The sequence below is a fragment of the Lissotriton helveticus genome, chromosome 1_1 (genome assembly GCF_964261635.1).
Source record: "Lissotriton helveticus chromosome 1_1, aLisHel1.1, whole genome shotgun sequence".
NCBI lineage: Eukaryota > Metazoa > Chordata > Amphibia > Caudata > Salamandridae > Lissotriton > Lissotriton helveticus.
In genome coordinates, this window is record NC_136057.1 from 1,328,160,329 (window position 1) to 1,328,181,530 (window position 21,202).

Here is a 21,202-nt window from a genome sequence, read left to right on the forward strand (position 1 = left end):
CTTTCTCTAATGTATATATAGCTAGCAATCGTGACATCCACTGCTGGAACGTTGGTGGACTTGGATCTTTCCATAAAGTTGCAATACACAACCGACTTACAGTCATTGCTAGGTATATACATTCATAATAAGGGTTTTCTGCCCCATCCCTAATGACCCCTAAAACCATAACTTTGTTTACCAGGCTAATAGAGATCCCCAATGCTTTATCAAAAAATTGCTCTAATGATCGTTTGAATGGATCCAAAACGGGACATGAAGCAAACATATGCACCGTGTCTGCCTGCACACTTTGACACCTCGGGCAAGTTATCCCACTCGTCCCGCCCCACCGTGCAATTCTGTGTGGTGTGTAATAGAGCTCAAACATGGTCTTGTATTGTTGTACTTGGAGATTAGCCACTCTTAGCATTGAGTTTGCTAATTTAAGCGATTTTTCAGCCTCATTCCCTGATAGACTTAGCTTAATTCTCCATTTCTCAAACACCTTCTCACAGGCATCTTCCTTGATTTGAATCATTTCACCATATAATTGGGATATAGAGCAGCCCTCCTCGTCTCTCAAATACTCCATAATTTCCTCTCTTTTAAAATTGATATCACCTCCCTGTTTTTTTTTTAGCAAAACTGACCTTATCTGTAAGTATTTAAAAAAGTCTCTACGCTCTAGGTTATGTAACTGTTGTGCTTTATCAAATGTTATAAAACCTGTTGCGTCAGTGAGATCCCCGATAGTTTTAACCCCTAAGATGTCCCAACTCTTCATTACGTGATCGTGGAATAACCCTGGTAACGATGGATTCTTAAATAAAGGGGTATAATAAATCATCCTCCCTAGTTTAATTTTTCTCCGAATCACAGACCAAACTGAAATTGCAACCCCTAGGGTCTTGAATTTTACTTTTTTGTAGTAACTGGCTTCATTATACGAAAGCAGCCACTTATTAGATTCCTTAATTAATAACTCATATATGTCTGGGACACTCTCACTGGCCCTCCACCGATCATTCATATTCCCACCCAAGAGCTCTCTGATATATTGCAGGACAGTCGCCCAATAATAAGCCTTAAAATCGGGTGCCGCGAGGCCCCCTCGCTCTCTTGGTAATGACAGAAATTTTAGCGCCCTTCGTGTTTTCCCTTTTGCCCATATTAAACGGTTCGTGACTCCCTCTATTTCACTAAACCAGCTATTATTACATTTTAAAGGGATAGACCGAAATAAATATAGCACCTTTGGCAAAAATAGCATTTTTATTGTATTGTAGCGGCCTATAGTTGTTAAGTGTAAATTATGTATTCTATCTAAATCTTTTTTCGCTTTTTTGATCACTGGACCCAAGTTCTTTTCCACTACCTTTGATAGATCCGATGTTATAGTTATCCCAAGATAGACTGCTGTCTCTGTTATTCTCTGGTCCACCATTGTTATCTTTTGATTAATTACGATTTGTGTTTTGCTCTGATTTAGTTTATAACCTGATAGCGCTCCATATAATGCTGCTTCCATTTCTATTTCCACTAGTGCTGAGACCGGATCTGTTGACCTGATGGCTAGGTCACCAGCAGACCCTAGGGTTTTGGTTTAATGGCCATTCAGGACTATTGGCAAAATGCTTCCGTTTAACTCTATTTTTCTTAGTAAAGAATCTATATAAAATCAAAGAGTAACGGGGAGCAGGGGCACCCTTGCCTAGTTCCCCGTCCGATGTTTATTGTCCCGCTCTGCTCTCCCATGACTCTGAGTCTTATCCTTGGATTCCTATATAACGCCTTCAAGGCCCCGATGCAGCCATCCCCTATATTTACTTTCCCTAGTGCAGCCCAAAGGAAACCCCACGAGACCCTATCAAACGCTTTCTCAGCATCTAAAAGTATTAAAGCCATAGGGTCCCGTGAGGCTGCTGTTCCATCAAATAGTGTACACACTCTTCTTATATGGTCTGCGGTGCCCCTCCTGGGGATAAACCCCTGTTGTCGGGGAGAAATGATCTTGCCAATCACAGAACTTAACCGATTTGCCAAGATCTTGGAATATATCTTTGTATCGCTATTCATTAAACGTATTGGTCTATAAGACCCGGGATCCGTTGGGAGTTTGTTCTTTTTAAGAAATACCACCATAGTGGCCTCCCCCCAAGACTCAGGAGGTATCGCTCCTTTTTGTGTAGAGACCATAAGCTTATAAATTTCCTCTTCTAAGATGGGGACATTTTTTTAAATAAAATTCCAGAGGAATAAGATCAGGCCCCACTGCTTTCCCCACGGGTAAATCCTTAGTTGCTCTCTGTACTTCCTCTAATGTAAAGCTTGTTTCCAATGCCCTTTTATCCTCCGCTGTTAACTTCTCTACGAGTGCACTCTCCAAATAGCTCTCTATTTCACTGCTCCCTGCCCTTTTATCAGGATCATATAGTTTCTGGTAAAAATCCTGAAATAGTGCACAGATCTCCCTTGGTGTTGAAGCGATGACCCCCGCTTCTGACTTGATCTCTAATAGTTCCCCCTTAGTGGCCGCCTGCCGAGTTCTAATGGCTAATATACGGCCTATCTGCTCACTAAACTCATATTGATCTTGCTTCCAAGCCAAATATTTTCCTGCTGCCTTAGATGCAAATATTTCCCCAACAGCTGCCTTAGCTGTAGCCAGACTCTGTACGATCCTTGCCACATCGTGTTTAGCCCTGATCGCTTCAATAAGCTCTTCTTCGATTGTAGCAACTGTTCTTAACTTCCCCTCTATCTCTTCTTTCTCCAGCTTATTTCGTTTTATAGAAAAACTAATCGTTTCTCCCCTGATGCCAGCCTTCATGGCATCCCAAACGACCCCTGGTGAAGCAGACCCTCTATTTACCTCAAGAAATTCTTTGAGCCAACCTTCGATCTGAGTAACATATTTAGCATCTTGTAACAACGCTCTCTCAAATGTCCAGTTAGATATCTCTTTTTGATGGTTTGAAATAGATATATCTAAAATCACTGGATTGTGGTCTGACATCACCCGCGGCAGCTTTTTAACCGATATTAATGAAGGTGATATCAGGAAGTAATCCAACCTTGCTAAAGCTTTGTGCGGAGCAGAATAATATGTACTACCCCCACCACTTATATTTTGTTGTTCCCATATATCAATCAGCCCATTATCTTGCATCAGTTGTATCAGTGCCCTATGGCTTTTCTTCTTCTGGCCAGAGAACCTGACTGGGTGGTTTTTCCATAAACCATATAAACAATTAATATTCAGGTCTCCGCACATAATGATTGGCATGGGCCAATTGTTCATTTGTACATTATTATGATTAAAAACCTCTGGGTCATCCACTGTGGGAGCATAAACGGAGCACAGAGTGAAGTTAAATCCCTGCACTTGGCATTCCACCATAGCCCATCGACCATAGGTGTCTGTCTTCTGTTTTTTCACTATCAACATCCTACCCCGTGCCAGTATAGCCACCCCCGTGTTCTTGTCCCTTGCGTTGTGCACGTTAATAGCTGATATCCCATTTGTTCTAAAAAAAATTGCGAGAAACCTCAATGTGGGTTTCCTGCATACATATGATATCAGCATGCATTGTCCTTAAATATTCCTTCAAATCTCTCCGTTTTTTTGCATCATTTAATCCACATATGTTGATTGTAGCTATCCGTATACATTTTTTCTATACTCGCCCTTCTTCTTCCTGTGTTTACCACTCTGACCTTTTTTATTTACTGATGATGATGTTTTTGTCCCCTTTATATTAACTTCTCAAAGCTATTTTCCAATCATTATGGAAAAATATTCAAATTGCACACATCACCCAGAGGTATATAAAGAGATAAAATGCAAAGGTATTTTTTAAAAAAAAGTCTTAGAGTGATCGTATTTGTGCCGAAATGGGAAAGAAATTGATGGAGCACACTGAAAAGCAGAGGAGCTACATAAATGTAAACACCAAAATAAATAACATATTCATAGCACTAGAAAATCTTGTTGAAAATACATCCCTTAGACTTTCTCTGCTTTTTTTCAGCTAGATGTAAATTGGAGAGTATGAAAGTAAACAAATGTCACCATATGAGGGTCATGTAGTGCCCTGTGAGCTTCCAACCAAATTGCAGGGGTATTTCTGGTCAACTAATTATTAAAATATACTATGTGTTTGTAGTGAAGTACTTTCTCTACTGTTGCACAGACCGGAGTGGGAATAGTAAAGTCCACCCTTCTGCAGTCCAACACTTTCAGTACTGTTGTAAAGACTGGAACGGTCGAAAGGACCATAAAAGAGCAAGATAAAAACAAGTTACCAACAGATTACACACAATAAAATCACAAAGATAAATGATTGAGTTGCACATCATCAATTCCCTTTCCATGACGTCGTAACTGAGTCACGCTTCATACTTTTTCTTTAAACTCCTCACCAGGGTAATAAAATTCAATACTGAGTAACAGATTGTAGGATCCTCACATTATTGTAAAAACAGTAAATCTGCTTGGTGAGTTTTAAAACATTTCCCTGCTAAAATTAGCCTAGAAACTGGATTCTAAAAGCTGAATATAAAGTACAGAATAACATGAAGTGCTTAGTGGACTGTATGGACACTGTATCACATGGTCAGTGGGGTAACGAAGCGAACCACGACCCAGTAATGGGGAAAGCCACCAGGAAGTGAATCATATTCTATTCGGAGGCAGTTTAAATAAAATCTGTGTTCTGGTGACTTTATCCTCAATAGGTGAAGCTCCATTCCTTAACAAGTTGACAAAGGGATATGCATGTGGACAGTTAACATGTTCAGAGCTTTCTCAAGTCTCATCTTATCTCTATGGGCATGGTTTTTGTCCTTTACCAGAGTCTTCCTATGGGAGCCAATCTTGCTAGTATTCTAAAACACACTAGTTAGTCCTAAATCATGAAGGGTGTTTTTATGTACTTGATCCATGGGATGCCTAGCATATTAGTCAGAAATTCCTCTAATATTCCTCTAATATTCCCCAAGTGAAACTTAGCTCCGGAGAGGACCAGATTTTAACTCACAACAAAATAGGTACCAAGCCCACCTCATCCTCTATAAAAATTAAGGCCCATTTCTTTCTGAGTAATAACACTTGGTGTGCAACCGGGAATTTCGAAGAGCCTTGCTAAAAACCAGTTTCTGCTATCTGGAGGGCCTTTACAGGAGTATGTTCCCAGACTGCTGCACCATATGTACCCACCGACAGGCATTTACTTCAATATAGTATTATCAGTTCTTTGGGGGGGATTGTGTTCTAAATTCTTTGCAAATCTAAACAGGGATTCGCAGGTCACCTCCAATGTTTGGGATTTTTTGAAGATTCAAATGGTCCCACAACAGACTGGCACTAAACAGAATGCCCAAATAGCTCAAATCTGTTGTTTTCTTTATCAGTGTATAACCTCTAAAATTCAAATTTGAGTGATTGGTCTTTGGCATACAACTTTTGAGCGGGTGATCTTTGGCCTGGTTGGAATACTAAATTGTACCTCTCTGAAGTCTAACGCTTTCCCTACTGTTGCACAGACTGGAGTGGGAATAGTCAATTTAACCCCTCCAAAATCCAATGCTTTCCCTACTGTTGCACAGACTGGAGATAGAATAGTAAATTTCACTTCTGCGAAGTCCAATGTTTTCCCTACTGTTGCACAGACTGGTGTGGGAATAGTAAATGTACTGCCCCCCCGAAGTCGAACTCTTTCCCTACTGTTGTACAGACTAGAGTTGGAATAGTACATGTAACCCCTCTGAAGTCCAACGCTTTCTCTACTGTTGCACAGACTGGATTTGGAATGGTAAATTTAAACCCTCCGAAGTCCAACACTTTTCCTACGGTTGCACAGACTTGAGGGGGATAGTAAATGTAACCTCTCCAAAGTCCAACCCTTTTCCTTGTGTTGCACAGACTGGAGGGGAATACTAGATATTATCCCTTTGAATCCCAACAACTTCCCTATTGTTGCACAGACTGGAGTGAAAATGGTGCATTTGTTAAATGTAAATACTTATTTTTTTTAATTATTAAAATACGCATTAATATTATTTCTTTGTTTAATTTTATATCATCTTTTTAATTTTAGTAATATGTTGAGTACGTTTTTTTAAGTTTATACTTTTGGTATTATAGTTTTAGATGTAGGAGGCCATAGGATTACTGTAGTACACTCCCCTCTCACACCCCCAGTGTCAAAACATACATTTAGTGTGATGAAAGACTTTTGTCCAGTTCTTCGGGTCACATCGTAGTGATGCCAGATGGCACTCTGTTACTTGGGGGCTTGTTACTTATTCAAGCAGTTTGTCAGATGAACCATGCAGGAAAGTTGTGTGACCCAGCAAAGCAATGGTCGGCACTGGTTACACTCCCCTGTAACAAGTCTGCTGTACTGGGAGCACCACATTCTGGGAACTTGAATGGTCTTCTTTTCCCAGACAGTGTCTCCTGCAGGGACATGTACAATACTTCCCTCTCTGAGCAGAGCAGGCAGGTAGGATTCAATGTGCTAGGCAGAGCCACAGCTCTCCAACAAGTTGCACAGAAGACTATCCCTTCGCCTCCAGGTGACTGACTGTCAGACAGACACCAGCACCTGGATCGCAGTAGCTCTTCGAATCATCTATGAAGCAATCCCTTCCTTGGTCAAGAAGAACTTGGAACTGGAACAATGTGGGATGGCTAGAGTCCCACCTTTATACTGACTTCCTAAACAGGGAATGTGAATCGAATGCCAATAGATAAGGAACCAGTTTGAATGATTGCTCTTCAAAGTTCATTTTGTGGCTGCAGCACAAACATCATCTTTGTGCAAGGTGATGGCTTGCACACCAGGAAAGACAAAAGGGTGGACCCTGCCTGGAAACCTTTTCACCCAAAAAACAGAATTTGCTTACTCACCCACATTCCCCAATCATTAACCACATGGCAGTGTTCAGGATGGACTATCCAACAATTACCTGCTACAAGGTCCTCATAGAATTTCTAAGAGTACCCCTGTCTACATACTCCCACCATTCAGAATCTGGGGCATCTCCCTTTAGCTCTAGGAATAAAGGCAAGTCACTCCCATTGTCTAAGGAAGATGTATGCCATACTTCATCTTGTTCCATGTCAAACCAGAGGAAAACCAGAATGGATCCTAGCAACCATACTCTTAACATCAGTAATACCTTACATACACGCACTTGACTAGTACAAGGAATTTCAACATCAGGGTCTTGATGTCACAATTAAACAGAACTTTCCACAAATGGGGTGATGGCTCTTGGCTCTCCATGAATCAGGAAAATGTCAGGTTTGGTAGTATAATCTACAAATAATTATGAACTGTCATCACGCCTTGATGTCACCAACCCAGAGCATGGACAGTAGTCCATGACAAGATAAAGGGTATACGGGCATGCTTGGTGTCTATGCCCCACTCCCCCCAAAAGGTCACAGACTGCTTCTGTACTTTACAGGTGTTATGGACAGGCCTAATCATCAATGTGAATGCTATATTTGCATGTTAGCCGGACCAAAGAAGAGGCAGAATTCCAGGTTTACAGACAGTCAGGTCACTGTGGCCAGGGCTAAATGCTTAGTTACTATGCAAGCGACATTTCCGTCTCTAAATGAAGCAAGTATTTTTTCAATATAAACTTTTTTAGGAGATTTTAAGAAGAGCTAACAGTGCAAAGGCCATTCCATATATCTTCTACTAAATACAATACTAAGCAGTGCTGAGGAGAATATTATTAAAAAAGACAACGAAAATAGTTCAATTCAAAGTAATGGTACATGTGCAACAATTCCTATTTTAATATACTAATCTATATAGTGTTCTGGAACATTAATACCAGAATCTGGAATACAAAATAGGAGAGTGAACAAGCTAATTTATTTAAGTACACAGTTACATTTTGTCATTTTAAGAAATGTTTACCCAGGCAGAAACCACCCACTTACAAATTGAGAAGTATGTTGACAACTAATGTTTATGGAACACATGGAAAGCTTTTCCAAAAGCGTGTTTGGGGCACCTAGCAGAGCCCCCATCTGTTTGCAGCGTCCGGTTAGGGGCTGAGGGGGCCCTTGTTGATGTCTGCACCTTGTGGCGGGCACCTTGAGGTTTAACCCAATCTTCCATTTCTCTATGGGAGCTTCCGACTGCACCATGTACGGTCGTATCAAAATTAGGCAGTCGGGACCGCAGACTGGAGTTCGGTCGGACATGTTTCCGCGACTGTGTCGAGCAGGACATCGTAATTGGCCCCATAGTGTTCTGTAACAACTGGCAGGCACAGGGCCATAGAAAAGCCCTCACTTTGATAGTCAAGCATTCGTTTGTATTTACAATTAGATAACTTTTTTCTTCTCATTTGCAAACTGATAAGCTGTATTTCTTTCAGCAATCTCGATTCACCACCGTCACTGTTTCGTCATTTATTTGTGTTGACTTTGTTTGAGATGTTGAGTGTGTGCTGCATTTGACTAGGGCCACTTTTCCGCATCAGTGGAAGTGTCCTGTTGCTATGTTTTTCTCTTCCAGTCTGAATCACTCTTTCTTTTCCTATCTCTGTTTTCCATACCCTAGACGATTGGTCCTTATTGTGTGAGCAAGACGGCACTCCTCGCCCTCACCAAAGCACTGACACCTGACCTGCTAGCGATGAATATTCGAGTGAATTGTGTTGTTCCTGGTCTCTTCAAGACAGACTTCAGCGGCGTTGTAAGTATCTCATGCAGGTTTGATGAAATATGATGGGAGGCTGAGAAAACAAACCTTTCAGTATCCCCTTCATCTGCTTTCCAGATGGATGTTGCCCAAAGCCTCAAATGTGTGTCTTTCCTTTATAACCAGAGAATTTAATAATGTAGTTTGTTTTTTGTGAACATATTTTTTGATTTTCAGACATTTAACTTATCATTGTCTATGATCAAAATTCACATTGTTCGCTAACAGTACCAGTGTGAATTGCGACATGTAAGATTATCAAGCTAAAACCAAAAGCCAGTTGGACTGTAAGTCAGAATGTCAGTTTTTAATAGTGGGATGCCATAATATTGAGGCAAAACAATTGACAATCAACATATTTAGAAGGTAGGTACGTATAGGTAAGTGTAGATTTACTATTCATAACTCTGCATTTATGTAGCTTGATATATACACACACACACACACACAAGATGAAGAGAAAGTGCAGCTTCAATTTTTTTGACTCAGGGACTCGGTACCTGTGTTGTGAAAAAAATAAAAGAAAAAATGGAATAATGGAGCAGGGCCCTTGTGGGGAGTCTCAGAGTGACTCCCTCTTTAGTCCAAACCCCCCTTTTTTTGCTGCACCATGGTACAGAGGCACTACCGTGTCACTCAGCATTGCTCCCATGTAATTTCCCAGTAGTACTGTGGTGCCACAAACAAATTTGAGGGGCTAGGCCTTGGGATGCTGCAAGACCATCGAAGATGGCCAGCAAAGGGGTCTTGCCGCCTGTGGGAAGTTGAGCTTGGCCAAGCTCTACAATCAACCCTGGGTTACACACGGCTGAAGAACATGCACAGTGGTGGTTGGCAGCCTGTGAGGCATTGAGCACAGGGACAGGCCAAGTCTTGCAGCCAATCCCAAGCGGGGCTCGGCCGGAGGCAATGCGCAGTGGGTGTGTAGGCCTAGTTACGTATGGTAATATAATCTTAATTTACATTAAAAAACCCTAGCAATTCACAAAAAAATAAAAAGGTTAAACTGGTGTTATAGTTAGGAATGAATGAATGGTCTTTATTGCAAATATTAATTAAAACCATAGCATGAAAACGTATGAGCACCATGAATCAACAAAAATTAACTTCAGTGCCATATTTATCAAGGGGTTTGTTACTTTTGCACCACATTGCGTGGTGCAAAAGCGGCGCAGCTCTTGAAATGTGATGTATCCAGCCACGCAAGGCCACCTTGCTTGGCCATGAGTGGCTTGATAATTCGGGAGTAAATCAACGCAGCGCAAATCCCTGCGTTACTCTGCCCCAGGGAGGCATTCCATGGGTGTTGCACAGCTGTTCTCATGCAACACCCATGGATTTTGATGCATTCTCAGATTTACCATCACTGAGAAATCTGGGAATGCACCAAAATTCTATGGAGAGGAATAACAAGGAGACATATCTTCATTTCGCCTCATGTTTTTCTGTTTCTAAGTGGGCTGTATTCTGTAGCACATATAAAAACAGGAAAAGGCCTCAGTGGATTGTTCTTGTCTCCCTACCATACAGATATTTTTTTAAGTGCCTGCAAATCTGGGATTATTTTGTTTGAGGCCTAGCCATGTCAGAGCTGGAGTTAAAGGGATCCTCTCCTGAAGTTATGTCTGCTTTCTTTGGGGCAGCCAGACGAGGGGCCATTGGCAAAACCTATCAGAAACTAATTGGGCGGCTAGCGATGATGGGATACAGATAGGGGCCAAGTTAACTTGGATTCTTACTGTAATATTACTAAGGAGGAGAATAACGAATCTCTGGAAACAATGGATGGAGCAGTAACCTCAGTTAATCTGAAACTCCAGCAAACCAGATTAATTTTCATGCTGTATTATGCCCCGGAGCGAATATCTAAAGGAGCTACCAGCTCAAACAACCCAAGATCATAGCGTCCGAAATGCTTGGAATTTGCTGCGGATTTATGTCACATCTTTTTTTCGTGTCCTCATCTGAAGGAATTCTGCACTGGTATCTCTCTTGCTCTTGCAGTCTAGGCTGGTTACGACAAAGTAATCACTGAGAAAGAGCTTGCTCTGGGAATGTTTTCAGATTTAGGCTGTCGTACTAAACCTTTTGTCTCTATTGTATCTGCTTGTGCTCGCCTATGTGTTGCAAGTTCTTGGATTCAGTGCAAGGGCCACATCGTTAACGAATTCTGGGGTTTGTTAAGCTACATCTACGAAATGGAGATGGCACTAGCTAAATCTAGAGGTCCTCGGTCTTGACGTAAATTTGAAAGGACATGGTCTTGCCTTCAATGGGATTGAGAGCAAAATTTCTAAATTATTGTAAATTTCAATGTGGCCATTTCCCTGTTTTGTCGTGTCTTCCTCGTATTTATCTGTATATGCTCTCTGGTATTGACTTCCTTTTGTTCCTCCTCGGCTTTTTCTTTTCCTTTTTTCCCTTCTTTTTTCTCTAAGTTTTTTGCGTATTTTTTCTGCTCTTGATTTTTTTTTACCTAGCTGTTTATGATTGCTATTGAAAAAATGATATATTCTTTAAGAAATTTTTCTGTCCATGTAACTTGTCGCAACTTTAGTTATTTTTTATTTGTGGCTACAAAATAAAAAAAAGGGATTGTTCTTGTGCAGGAAGGTACACCCTCAAGCACAAAATAATCCTCCTTACAATGCAGACACCCATGCACCGTGGTGCAAGAGTGCCTACGTTGGCGCTAGGAAGCACATTGTGCGCCAGCACTGGGATAAGGCAGGAATGCGCCGTATTGTGATAAATATGGCGCATTTCTGCCCTTTCCCGGTAACACAGAACAGTGCAGCAAGGTGACTTGCTGCGCTGCATTGATTTACTATTTGATCAATATGACTCTCAATATTAACATTCTGAGTTTCATAGGCTAAAATGATTATGTGAAAAAAGAAACGAAAACCCTCTGCTGTTCATATAGCCCAGGGAACACTTAATATGCGATTTTGTTCTTAAATAGTCAGTATCTTACTTAATTGATAGGAATTTAACTTGTTTATTTACTAATTTGGAAAATAGTTTATCGGGAAACTCCTTCAACCAGAGCTCCCTAACTTCTAATTCCTTTGTGTCCCTTTCCAAGTAAAATAACCAACTGGAACCTTTATCTATCATTGCACAAAGATAAAACATCAGAGCATCCAGGTACACTCTTTTTAACTTTCAAAAATAAGAAATAAATCAGTCTTGAATGAGCTGTTTGCATCTAGTCAGATTGAATTCTAATAATAAGTTTGCTTGGGAGCACAGAAGTGAGTCTAAATGCCTGGCGGTAACTCTTCCAATGTATTATCTCAAGCCAGTCTCTCAGTTTATCTTTAAATACAATAATGCTGTAAAGAATTGTTGAAGTTAGTTTACAGTTCATCACTTTACAAAATTGAGTTGTGTCAGAACAAAAAATGTACTTCAGAAGACAACAGAATATTGTGCTTAAAAAGGTGGGTGCGTTCCTGACGTTATGTGCGCTATTGTGTCCCCCCTCTCCTCAAACCACACCTCTAGATATTTGTAGTGAGGCACTGTATTAATGTATTCATTGCGTATCTCCCAGTGGCCTTTCTTTTTTTTAAAGAGAAATATTATTATGTCAAAGGTCAAGTACAGTGCAGAGCTCCTTAGCCCAGGAAACGTCTGCCATATTAGACTTCACAAATTATTGTCATTGACATGCAGTTTATACTTTATTATAATCATGGTTATGCAAAACAACATAACGTATTGAAACCCCCCCCATTGCACTATTCCACTACTACATTTCAGATGCCACCACATAACCCACCCGCCAAATAAATTACGCCACTACGTAATTGGTCCTTACAACCTGATACAGATGCATCCACTGGAGGTACTGGATCCAAATAAAGACCCTAGTAGCCTGCCCATCTTTTTTCCAGATTTAAGGGTGCTTTTGCGACATCCTCTGGCCTTGAATATTGGGATCTCCAATCCCATACAGAAGTCCAGCCCATTTTTCTATGCTGAGAGAGAAGGTGGGGCCGATGCCTTCCACGACCTTGCTATATCCCTTTTTGCCAAAGTCAGCCCCAGCAATAGCGGATGCCTCTTGTTTATATTACCTCCTATACCCACCATGATATGTAAAATTACTAATCTTGGGGAGTGGGCGAGCTACCACCCCAACACCTCTGCAAGGCAGGCCAGGAACCCTTGCCAGAATCTCATGATTGCGGTACAATGCCAGACTGTATGCATTAGGGGTCCCTACTCCCAACCACACCGCAGGCATGTCAAGGATGACACTAGACCCGCCCTCCACAACCTGAGCCTGGTATAATAAACCCAGTGAAGGTTTTTCAATTGGATGAGGCGTAGCCGCGTTGCTATCGCTGCTCCCCGAAAGGAGGCCAGTGCTCCACCCAATCATCTCCGTCTATTAGACCAAGATCGACCACCCAAGCTTCCCTGAGTTTATCTAGCATATTAGGGCTGTTGCTCACCAGTGACTGATAGATCTTCGAGATTTTATGGTCCTGCAGATCGCCCATAAACACTTTGGCTTCAATAGGACTGAACTCTGGGAGGGCCTCTAATCCCGAAATGCTAGAGTAAATGACATATCGAAATTGGAGGTATTTATAACATTGAGGTTTCGGCATCTGATACTCTAGTTGAAGATCTTGGAATGATTTCAGAACCAAGCCACAAATCACATTTCCTAGCTTTGAGATTCCTCTATTGTCCCACCCACGAAAATCGGGCAACGCAGCAAGCTGTGGCAATCGGCCAAAGTGCCACAGCAGAGTTTCCGCAGTCAACTCGTTCGACCACCCCATCCTGCGGAGGGATTGTTTCCACACCTGGAATAATACACAAGGGGCTAGCGGTAAAGAATTGCGTTGGGGCGCCAAATACAATATAGTGTGAAGAGTAGACTCTCCCATACACCTTTGTCTCACTGCATACTTGGGGTCCTTCCTATCCCCATACCAGCATTCGTTCAGCACAAATAGATGCAATGCCATATAATACGATTGGACATCCGACGTAGCCAACCCCCCGCAATACGTCGACTGAAAACAAGTCCACAGCGCAACCCTTGACACCCCCTGCCCACAAAAACTGCCCCAGCGCCGCATTAACCTGGCAAAACCATACAAGGGATACTGGGTACGTGTGATTCTGCAGTTGGCAAAGCAAGCGCAGCAACCATTTTAAAAATAGCCCTTCTACTGTAAATGGAGAGGGGCATGTGCGACCAAGTTTTTTTCTGGACAATATTTCTGTCCCATGCCACCCTCGGCAGATCCGACAGGAAAACTCCCACGTATATCACACCCTCAAACCCTCCGTCGACACCTGAATCATTGAGGCCCAAGGCCACAGTCCTGCAGCTCCCCACAGCACCCACAAAGTGGATTTTCGCGGATTCATGAATAGGCACGAGGTTTCCCCAAAAATGTGCATAATGCAGAGCAGCCTCAGTCACGTCGATGTCTGTTGAAAAGAATAGGACATCATCCGCATATAATGCAATGTGAACCGAGAGCCCATGAGCCCACTCAAAGCCTGCCACCCACGCATCCATCCGCACCCACTCTGCCAGGGGCTCCATTGCTAACGCAAAGAGATACGGCAACAGAGGACACCCCTGATGGGTGCCCCTGCCGATTGCGAATATGAAGGGGATAGATCCCGCAACACGCACCGACTCCGTGAGCTCTGTATATAACAATTTCAAATATGGGCCCTGGTTAAGACAGTCTAAGAGTGCAAATAAATACACCCAGCTATGGGAGTCAAAAGCCTTATCCATGTCCACCAGCAAAAGGGCGGCTCTGACTCCCATTCCCTTAATGGTGGCTATGGCAGTTTGGGCTCGTCGGATGTTGTGACGCATAGCCCTCTGGGGATTAAAGCCAGCCTGATCTGGATGGATCAAAGTGGGTATATGGGGTTGAAGGCAATTAGCAAATGCCTAGGCCAAAATTTTGGCCTCAACATTCAACAATGAAATGGGGCGATATGAAGCATGTTGGTACGGTTGCCGGACTGGTTTATGAAATACAACCACTTCCGTGTGTCTTCAGTCCCGTGGAAGATGGCCTTGGTCCCTCACTTCGCCCACAACTCGGAGAAAGTGAGGCCCCAGTTTGGAGAAATATTTTCTTAAAAAATTTGCCTGGGAATCCATTCGGATACGGCGCCTTTCCAGAATTCAAATCTTGCAGCGCTACGCCAATCTCTTCCTCGGTGAGAGGGAGGTCAAGATCTGCTTGTGCCTCGTCCGAGAGGGCGTGGGTGGTAAGTCCGCTATAAAACAGTAGTTCCTTAGGGGTGTACAACTCTGCAAAGTAACCTGCAATACTCTTTAATATGAGGGAGGGGTCACTAAGAGCTGTCCCATCTGGGCCCGGTATACTGGGAAGAACATGTGGATGCAAGGCCCCTTGACACAGTCTATGGAGTAATTTACTAAACTTGTCGCCCTATCGGTAGATTTTGCTATGGGACGCTAGCCACGCAAGACGGGCCTCCTCCAGCAGGGTGTCAGCATGGGACTGTTTGCCAGCACCAACTGTCGATGCACCAGAGTCCCTCCCTCCCCCCTACTGTTCCGCTCCAGTTCCATTATATGGGCCTCTGATCACAGAAGCGTGTCCTGCCGGGTTTGCCTACACAAAATTAAATGTCTACTCCCTGTATGGTTGGCTTCATGGCCTCCCACAGGATTCTGGCCTCTGCTACTGTCCCCACATATTATATCCAGATATTGCTTGATTGCCTGCCCTATGTGCTCCCGATATTTCTCATCCTGCAGATGCCAGGGGGAGAGATGCTAGTGAAGGGCTGTTTCTCAGGGTCCGCTGCACCAGAAGAACGTCCGGGGAATGATCGGACAAACCTCTTGGGAGGATCTCAACGGCACTTAACGGTAGAAATGTATAATCAAGGTGGGAATAAGAATCATGCATCGTTGAGAAATAAGTGTATCCCTGCTCCTCCCCATGCAGCCGTCGCCATGGATCCGCCCAGCCCAATCCCAGCACCAAGGAGTTCAGTTTGGTGTTTTGATGCACATTGGAATATCCCCCTACCCTCCATCTATCTATGGCCATGTTCTTCACATCATTCCAGCCCCCCCACCACAATCACCGTCCCTTCAGGTATATCTGCCCATAGAGTTATGAGGCACTCGACAAGAGCACACAACAGCGGTGAGGGGGGCATATACACAGCCCCGTACCACCTGCTCCTCACAAATGGTAGCTCTAACAAAGACGTATCTCCCCTGAATGTCTGTCCATGCCTTGAGATGTTTGTATGGGACCCTATGATTGATTAGAACCACAACCCCACAGGACCCCCTGGTGAAGCCAGAGTGGAATATTTGAACGTAACCATATCTGAGCAGGCAGAATGCTTTAGTTCCCATTAAATGTGTCTCCTGAAGCATTAGAATGTCAGCCCGGTACCTTTTAGCCTGTTGGAGTATGGTCCCTGTTTTAATTTTATCTAGCGCCCCTCTGACATTCCAACTCATGGTCTAAAGTTCTCCTGCCTGTAGTCGTGCCCTATCTATAGGAACTGACATCTAAGGGACTCAGGAATGCGGTATGTAGGACAATTATCATATAGTGTGCGAATAGTGGCCCTGTGTTGCGGTGATGCAGTGTAAACATACAACATGTATACCCCAACTTCCCCCCTCCTCCCTATACCTCAAAACTGCTGAAGTATCTGTCGCGGCGGAGGTGGCTTGTGAACTCCAACGGAAATCCCCCGCCCGCCCCGCCAGTGGTTCCCCTGTAACCTGCCCATAATCAATGGGCATTCCCCCGACTATTGAGTGTCTAACAAAGGTAGTAGCCCCGCTTTCACTACGTCGGTCTGAACAAATGGCACCAATAACCCCCATCCGGGAGAGTCCTGATGTGGTTATGAGTCCTGAAGTCCCCTGCGGGGCACCAAAATGGATCTGTTGGGGTCCCTGCAGGATTTGGATCTGCGTCTGGATCTGGACCTCTTAGTTCCTTTGACTTTAGGCTTGGGTGGCTAGCAAACTACATCACTGGACAAGGAATCTGATTCCAGCCTGGGCGGTGTGCAATACCGGATCTTCACTGTTTCATCTGTCCAGTTAAAAACATCTTCTGGCAACTCGAAGAACAGCGTGCGGGACTGGTACACTACTCTCAGTCTAATGGGATACAGCAACGAATAAGGAAGTTTCAGCTCTTGGAGGCCTTGGCTGCCAAGAATGACTGTCGCTTCTGATGGACTAGTCTCGTATAGTCTGTAAATATAAGGATACAAATGATTTCGAATGTCAGGGGTTCTTTAATTCTAGCCTGCTTTAAAATCATGTCCCTGTTGTGACAATTTACAAGCTTTGTGTTGTCAGGCCTTGGTCTGGCTCCTGGGGGCGGCTTCTGCATTAGGGCCCTATGCGCACTTTCAACAACGAAACAACAGGAACGTGACTCCAGGGGAAGACACCTCACAAGCCACTTAGTCAGGAACTGTTCCATGTCACCCCCTTCACAACCTTCAGGAAATCCCACAAAACGTAGCTTGCTTCTCCTGGCCCTGCCCTCTGCATCCTCTACCCGTGAAGTCAGGCCTCTGGTGACCGTCTCCAATGACACAACTTTTTTCTGTATGGCTGTGACAGAATCCTCCACTTCCGAGACTCTGGTCTCAGCCTCCGTAATGTGCTCCGTTGTGTTCCACAGATTTTGCCTAGGAGCATGACGTTGATGCCTACCTCACCAATCTTTGCTTCCAAGGTGGCCCTGGATTGCGTGCTGGCCGTCATGAGTGCGGCATTGTCTGGGATGCCACCTGGTGCAACCCCTTGTTCGATTGCTGAGGCCCCTGTTCCGGTGTAGCGGTCCAAAGTGCTCTGTTTAGCAGATCCTCCTGTTGGTTTATCTTTTGTCATGATGAAGTCTGGATGATAATCCCACAAGATGGTGGCTATATATTCCCCAAGCAGACCTCCAGTCCAAACCACACCTGTGGATCTTGAGGCTTATAGGTCTTCTCCCTCTGCGGTCTAAGCTTGCAATCTCTGGTTCTGTTTTAAAATCTCCTGAGGAATTAGGACGCCGGCGGAGACCTCCAAACCACAAGCCGCACGAGTGCTAACTTGTCCGCCTTAGTGGACAGTCGTGTCTCTCCCCTACTCGGTGTCCCACCTTCCTCCCATGCGCTCCCTCCAGCCGTCCAGGATAATGCTCCTCATGTCCCGCCCCGGGTTCCACACTATACACGAGGCCTAGGCCTTTACCAAATAGCAGTCAATAGCACAGGTGATCTGCCAATCGCAAATCCAGCCTCCACTCCAGGATTCCACCGTCTGTCACTTTCAGGGGAGACATGGATACATGTATAGGGCTGTCTGCTACTGAGCGGGGCTCTGTGTAACTCCCAGGATTCACCGCCAGTGTCCGCACATCCGTCTCCACTCTCTTGTGCCTCCAATGTTCCTTCACCTCTGCAGGCAAGGGCAAAGCAATCCAGGGCTCAAGCCTGAATATTATGGTGCATAAAATGGCTGCTCCGTCCCTCCACTAAGCTGATAACAATCTCTTGTTTGGCCCAACCGCTCCCACACCAGCCCTCACGCAGCAGGCCCACACACCACGGCAGTCGGGGAGTGTCAGAGCACGGGCCGGCTCACGGACATCCAACGGGGCTCTGCGCAGTCTCAAGGGACCCACCACGGGCAGCCCAGACTCCAGCTTCCGCAGGTCCTTACTCCGGCCCTCCGTGAGTCTGCCCGACCCCCTCACGCAGCCCAATCCAACCGCCGGAATCAAGAGAAGAGGGGGGGACAAAGGCACTCACTGGGCCGGGTCCGAAGACCTCCCAGCCACACAGGTACAGTCACTGCCGCAACACCTGCTCCATTTCAGCCACCAGGAGCCAATGCAGTCCTAAGCGAGCCCTTACACACTCAGAGCACTTCAGCGCTCCGTGCCCATTGTTCGCCGCTCAGCTGCCCCCCGGATGACTCTGCCTTGATCTTGCCCATTAGGGCTCGAGGACCGCATACCCGCCCCAAACTCTGCGATCCTGGCACACGTATGGGTCGGCGTCGCCACCGCCAGGTTCTACTACAGCTGCGGGTGACCCACGATGCAGATTTGACCAACGAAGCAGGATAAATAAAGAATATTTGATATGGGCTTAGTGGAGCTCGACTAATGCGTGTCCACCATGCTGGATCGCTCAGCCACGCACCTCCCCATGTGGCTTCTGAAAACAATGATCTTGTTTTAATTTTAACCTCATTGCTCATGCAATTTCGCACAATTTTTCCCTGAGCTGACTCATTTGAACTTTAGTCTTATCTTGATCCGCATATTTGAATAGAGACTAATGACTGCTTTCAATAAGAGTTGCGGAATGCCCCATTCAGTAAGTTTTACCCAGATTACCTCTACTGACATTGTCCTAAGCTGTAGTAAAATCAGTGGAAGCTGCATAAAGCAAGCTCTCTGTAATTGTCAGGGTTTTCCCTACAAGCAATGACAGAGCAAGTAGGTTATCGTCAGTGCTACATCCTTTATCAAATCCAGTTTGGAAAAAAGGAATTCGTTTTGCCCCGTAGCCCACTTGCAAGAGCTGACATAATCTTTTTGACCCTTTTTTTTATAAAAAGGGACCAATAATGAACCTCTCCAAGGATCCGGGATGGTATTATTAGTAAAGTAAACATTAAAAAGTCTGCTTAGCATTGGCAACCAGTGTACCAATTCCTCAACAATAATCCTAGCTCTCTCCACTATTCTGCTGCCATGTTTCCCTACACTTCCCTTTGAGCTTAATTTTATAGCTTATCTTTGCTTCTTCCAATCTCTTGAAGGTTTGCCCCCACTATGCTCTTGGCTTCTGCACTTGTAGGAGCGCTTCCAGTTCACCTATTTCTCGCTCAAGGGATCCATGTTCTTCCCTCACCAACTAGTTTTTATAGGATGCATGACTCTGAAGGACCCCCCATATAAAACCTTTAGAAGTGTACCAGACTGTGGATAGAGGGGCAGACCCTGTATTATCCATAAAGAAAGCTTGATTGGCCTCCTGCCCAATTGCTGTATCGGAGAGAAGGGCCAGATTAACCCTCCATCTAGAATGTTCCCATTGGACGGGAAGTTTCATCAACACTGTCACAGCTGAGTTGTCAGAAAGGTGTACTGGCAGAAGTTTAATCTCCCTAACTCCCTCCACCATAGTATAGTCTACAAAGGGATAGTCTAGCTTGGAGAAATGGCCCTACTTCCAACTATGAAATGTATACTCCCCCTCCCGTCCCCTTCTATTTTGCTGCATGTCTACCAGACCCATAACCTGCAGCCTGCTGTCAGAGCCTGTCTAGCCTTTGGCATATTAATATGATCTCTCCTGGTAGATCTATCAAGATTAATATCTAACGATGTATTAAAATCCCTTCCAAGGATTATTGGGAGAGGTGCCACTACTAAGTTTCACTCCAGTGTAGTAAGATAGGATGAGTCGTCTGTGTTTGGGCCATGAAAAACGGCACATAGAAATCTATAGTTCCAACACTTCATCTGCCCTGCCACCGATTGTTCAGAACAGTCAGTTTTAAAGCCTACCAAATCCACACCAGCCCCTTTTCCTATGATAATTGTCACCCCTTGGAATATTCGGCATGATCAGATACAGCATATTATCCCATCCACTTTTGATTTAACATCAAAGTTCTGCTCTCTATTGCCGTCAGATGGATCGTTTGCTGAATCATTATATGGGCGAGGCTGTATTCCAAATATCGCAGCACTGTATTCTGCCTCCCCTTAGTCCTAAACCCATTTGCCTTCCATGTAAGGAATCTTGGGCCAGATGTAGGTAAATCTAATTTACCGATTCTTAAATACCGAATTTTACAGATTCGGTATTCATGAATCGGTAAATGAGATGTAGATAAAAAGTCGGTATTTTTACCGAATCTGTAAAATTCGGTATCGGACATTCGGAATTTACCGAATCGGTATTTACCGAATCGGTAATTACCGAATCGGTATTTCCCATTCATTCCTATGGGCCAAAAGGCCCATAGGAATGAATGGGAAATACCGATTCGGTAAATACCGAATCGGTAAATACCGAATCGGTAAATTTCAAATCGGAAAGCAAGCAAAAGTGTAACTTAAGAAAACAGCCAATCAGGTGCTACCACCCTCCCCCTCCCTACCAGGAAGTGGCAACCCAGGCAGCTGCAACTAATTAGAAGGTTCTGGAGAGGCAGTCAGAGCTGAGCAGAGTCACAGAGCAGCAGGGAGAGGTTTTTTGAAACTTTACCAACTGAAAAATGGCAAGCAGCAGTGAAAGCCAAAAGGCAGAAAGAAAGAGGAAAATAAAGTTCAGCAACATGGAGCTGCAGGTACTTGTGGAGGAGGTAGTGAGAGTGCACAACAAACTTTTTGGCAGGCACTCCCTCACTGTTCCCGAGTCTGCCAAAAGGAAAATCTGGCAGGCAATTGTTGAAAAAG

At 44.2% G+C, this 21,202-nt stretch overlaps 1 protein-coding gene across 3 annotated transcripts in view; it reads left to right on the plus strand.

Annotated features, from left to right (window-relative positions):
* The window catches only part of LOC144823654 (dehydrogenase/reductase SDR family member 4-like), a 302,940-nt gene that overhangs the window by 190,161 nt on the left and 91,577 nt on the right, over nucleotides 1–21,202 (plus strand). For all 3 annotated transcript variants that reach the window (XM_078682356.1, XM_078682364.1, XM_078682348.1), the window contains one exon: nucleotides 8,574–8,708. In XM_078682356.1, coding sequence (XP_078538482.1) covers nucleotides 8,574–8,708 — 135 coding nt within the window. The remainder of the gene's footprint in view (nucleotides 1–8,573; nucleotides 8,709–21,202) is intronic.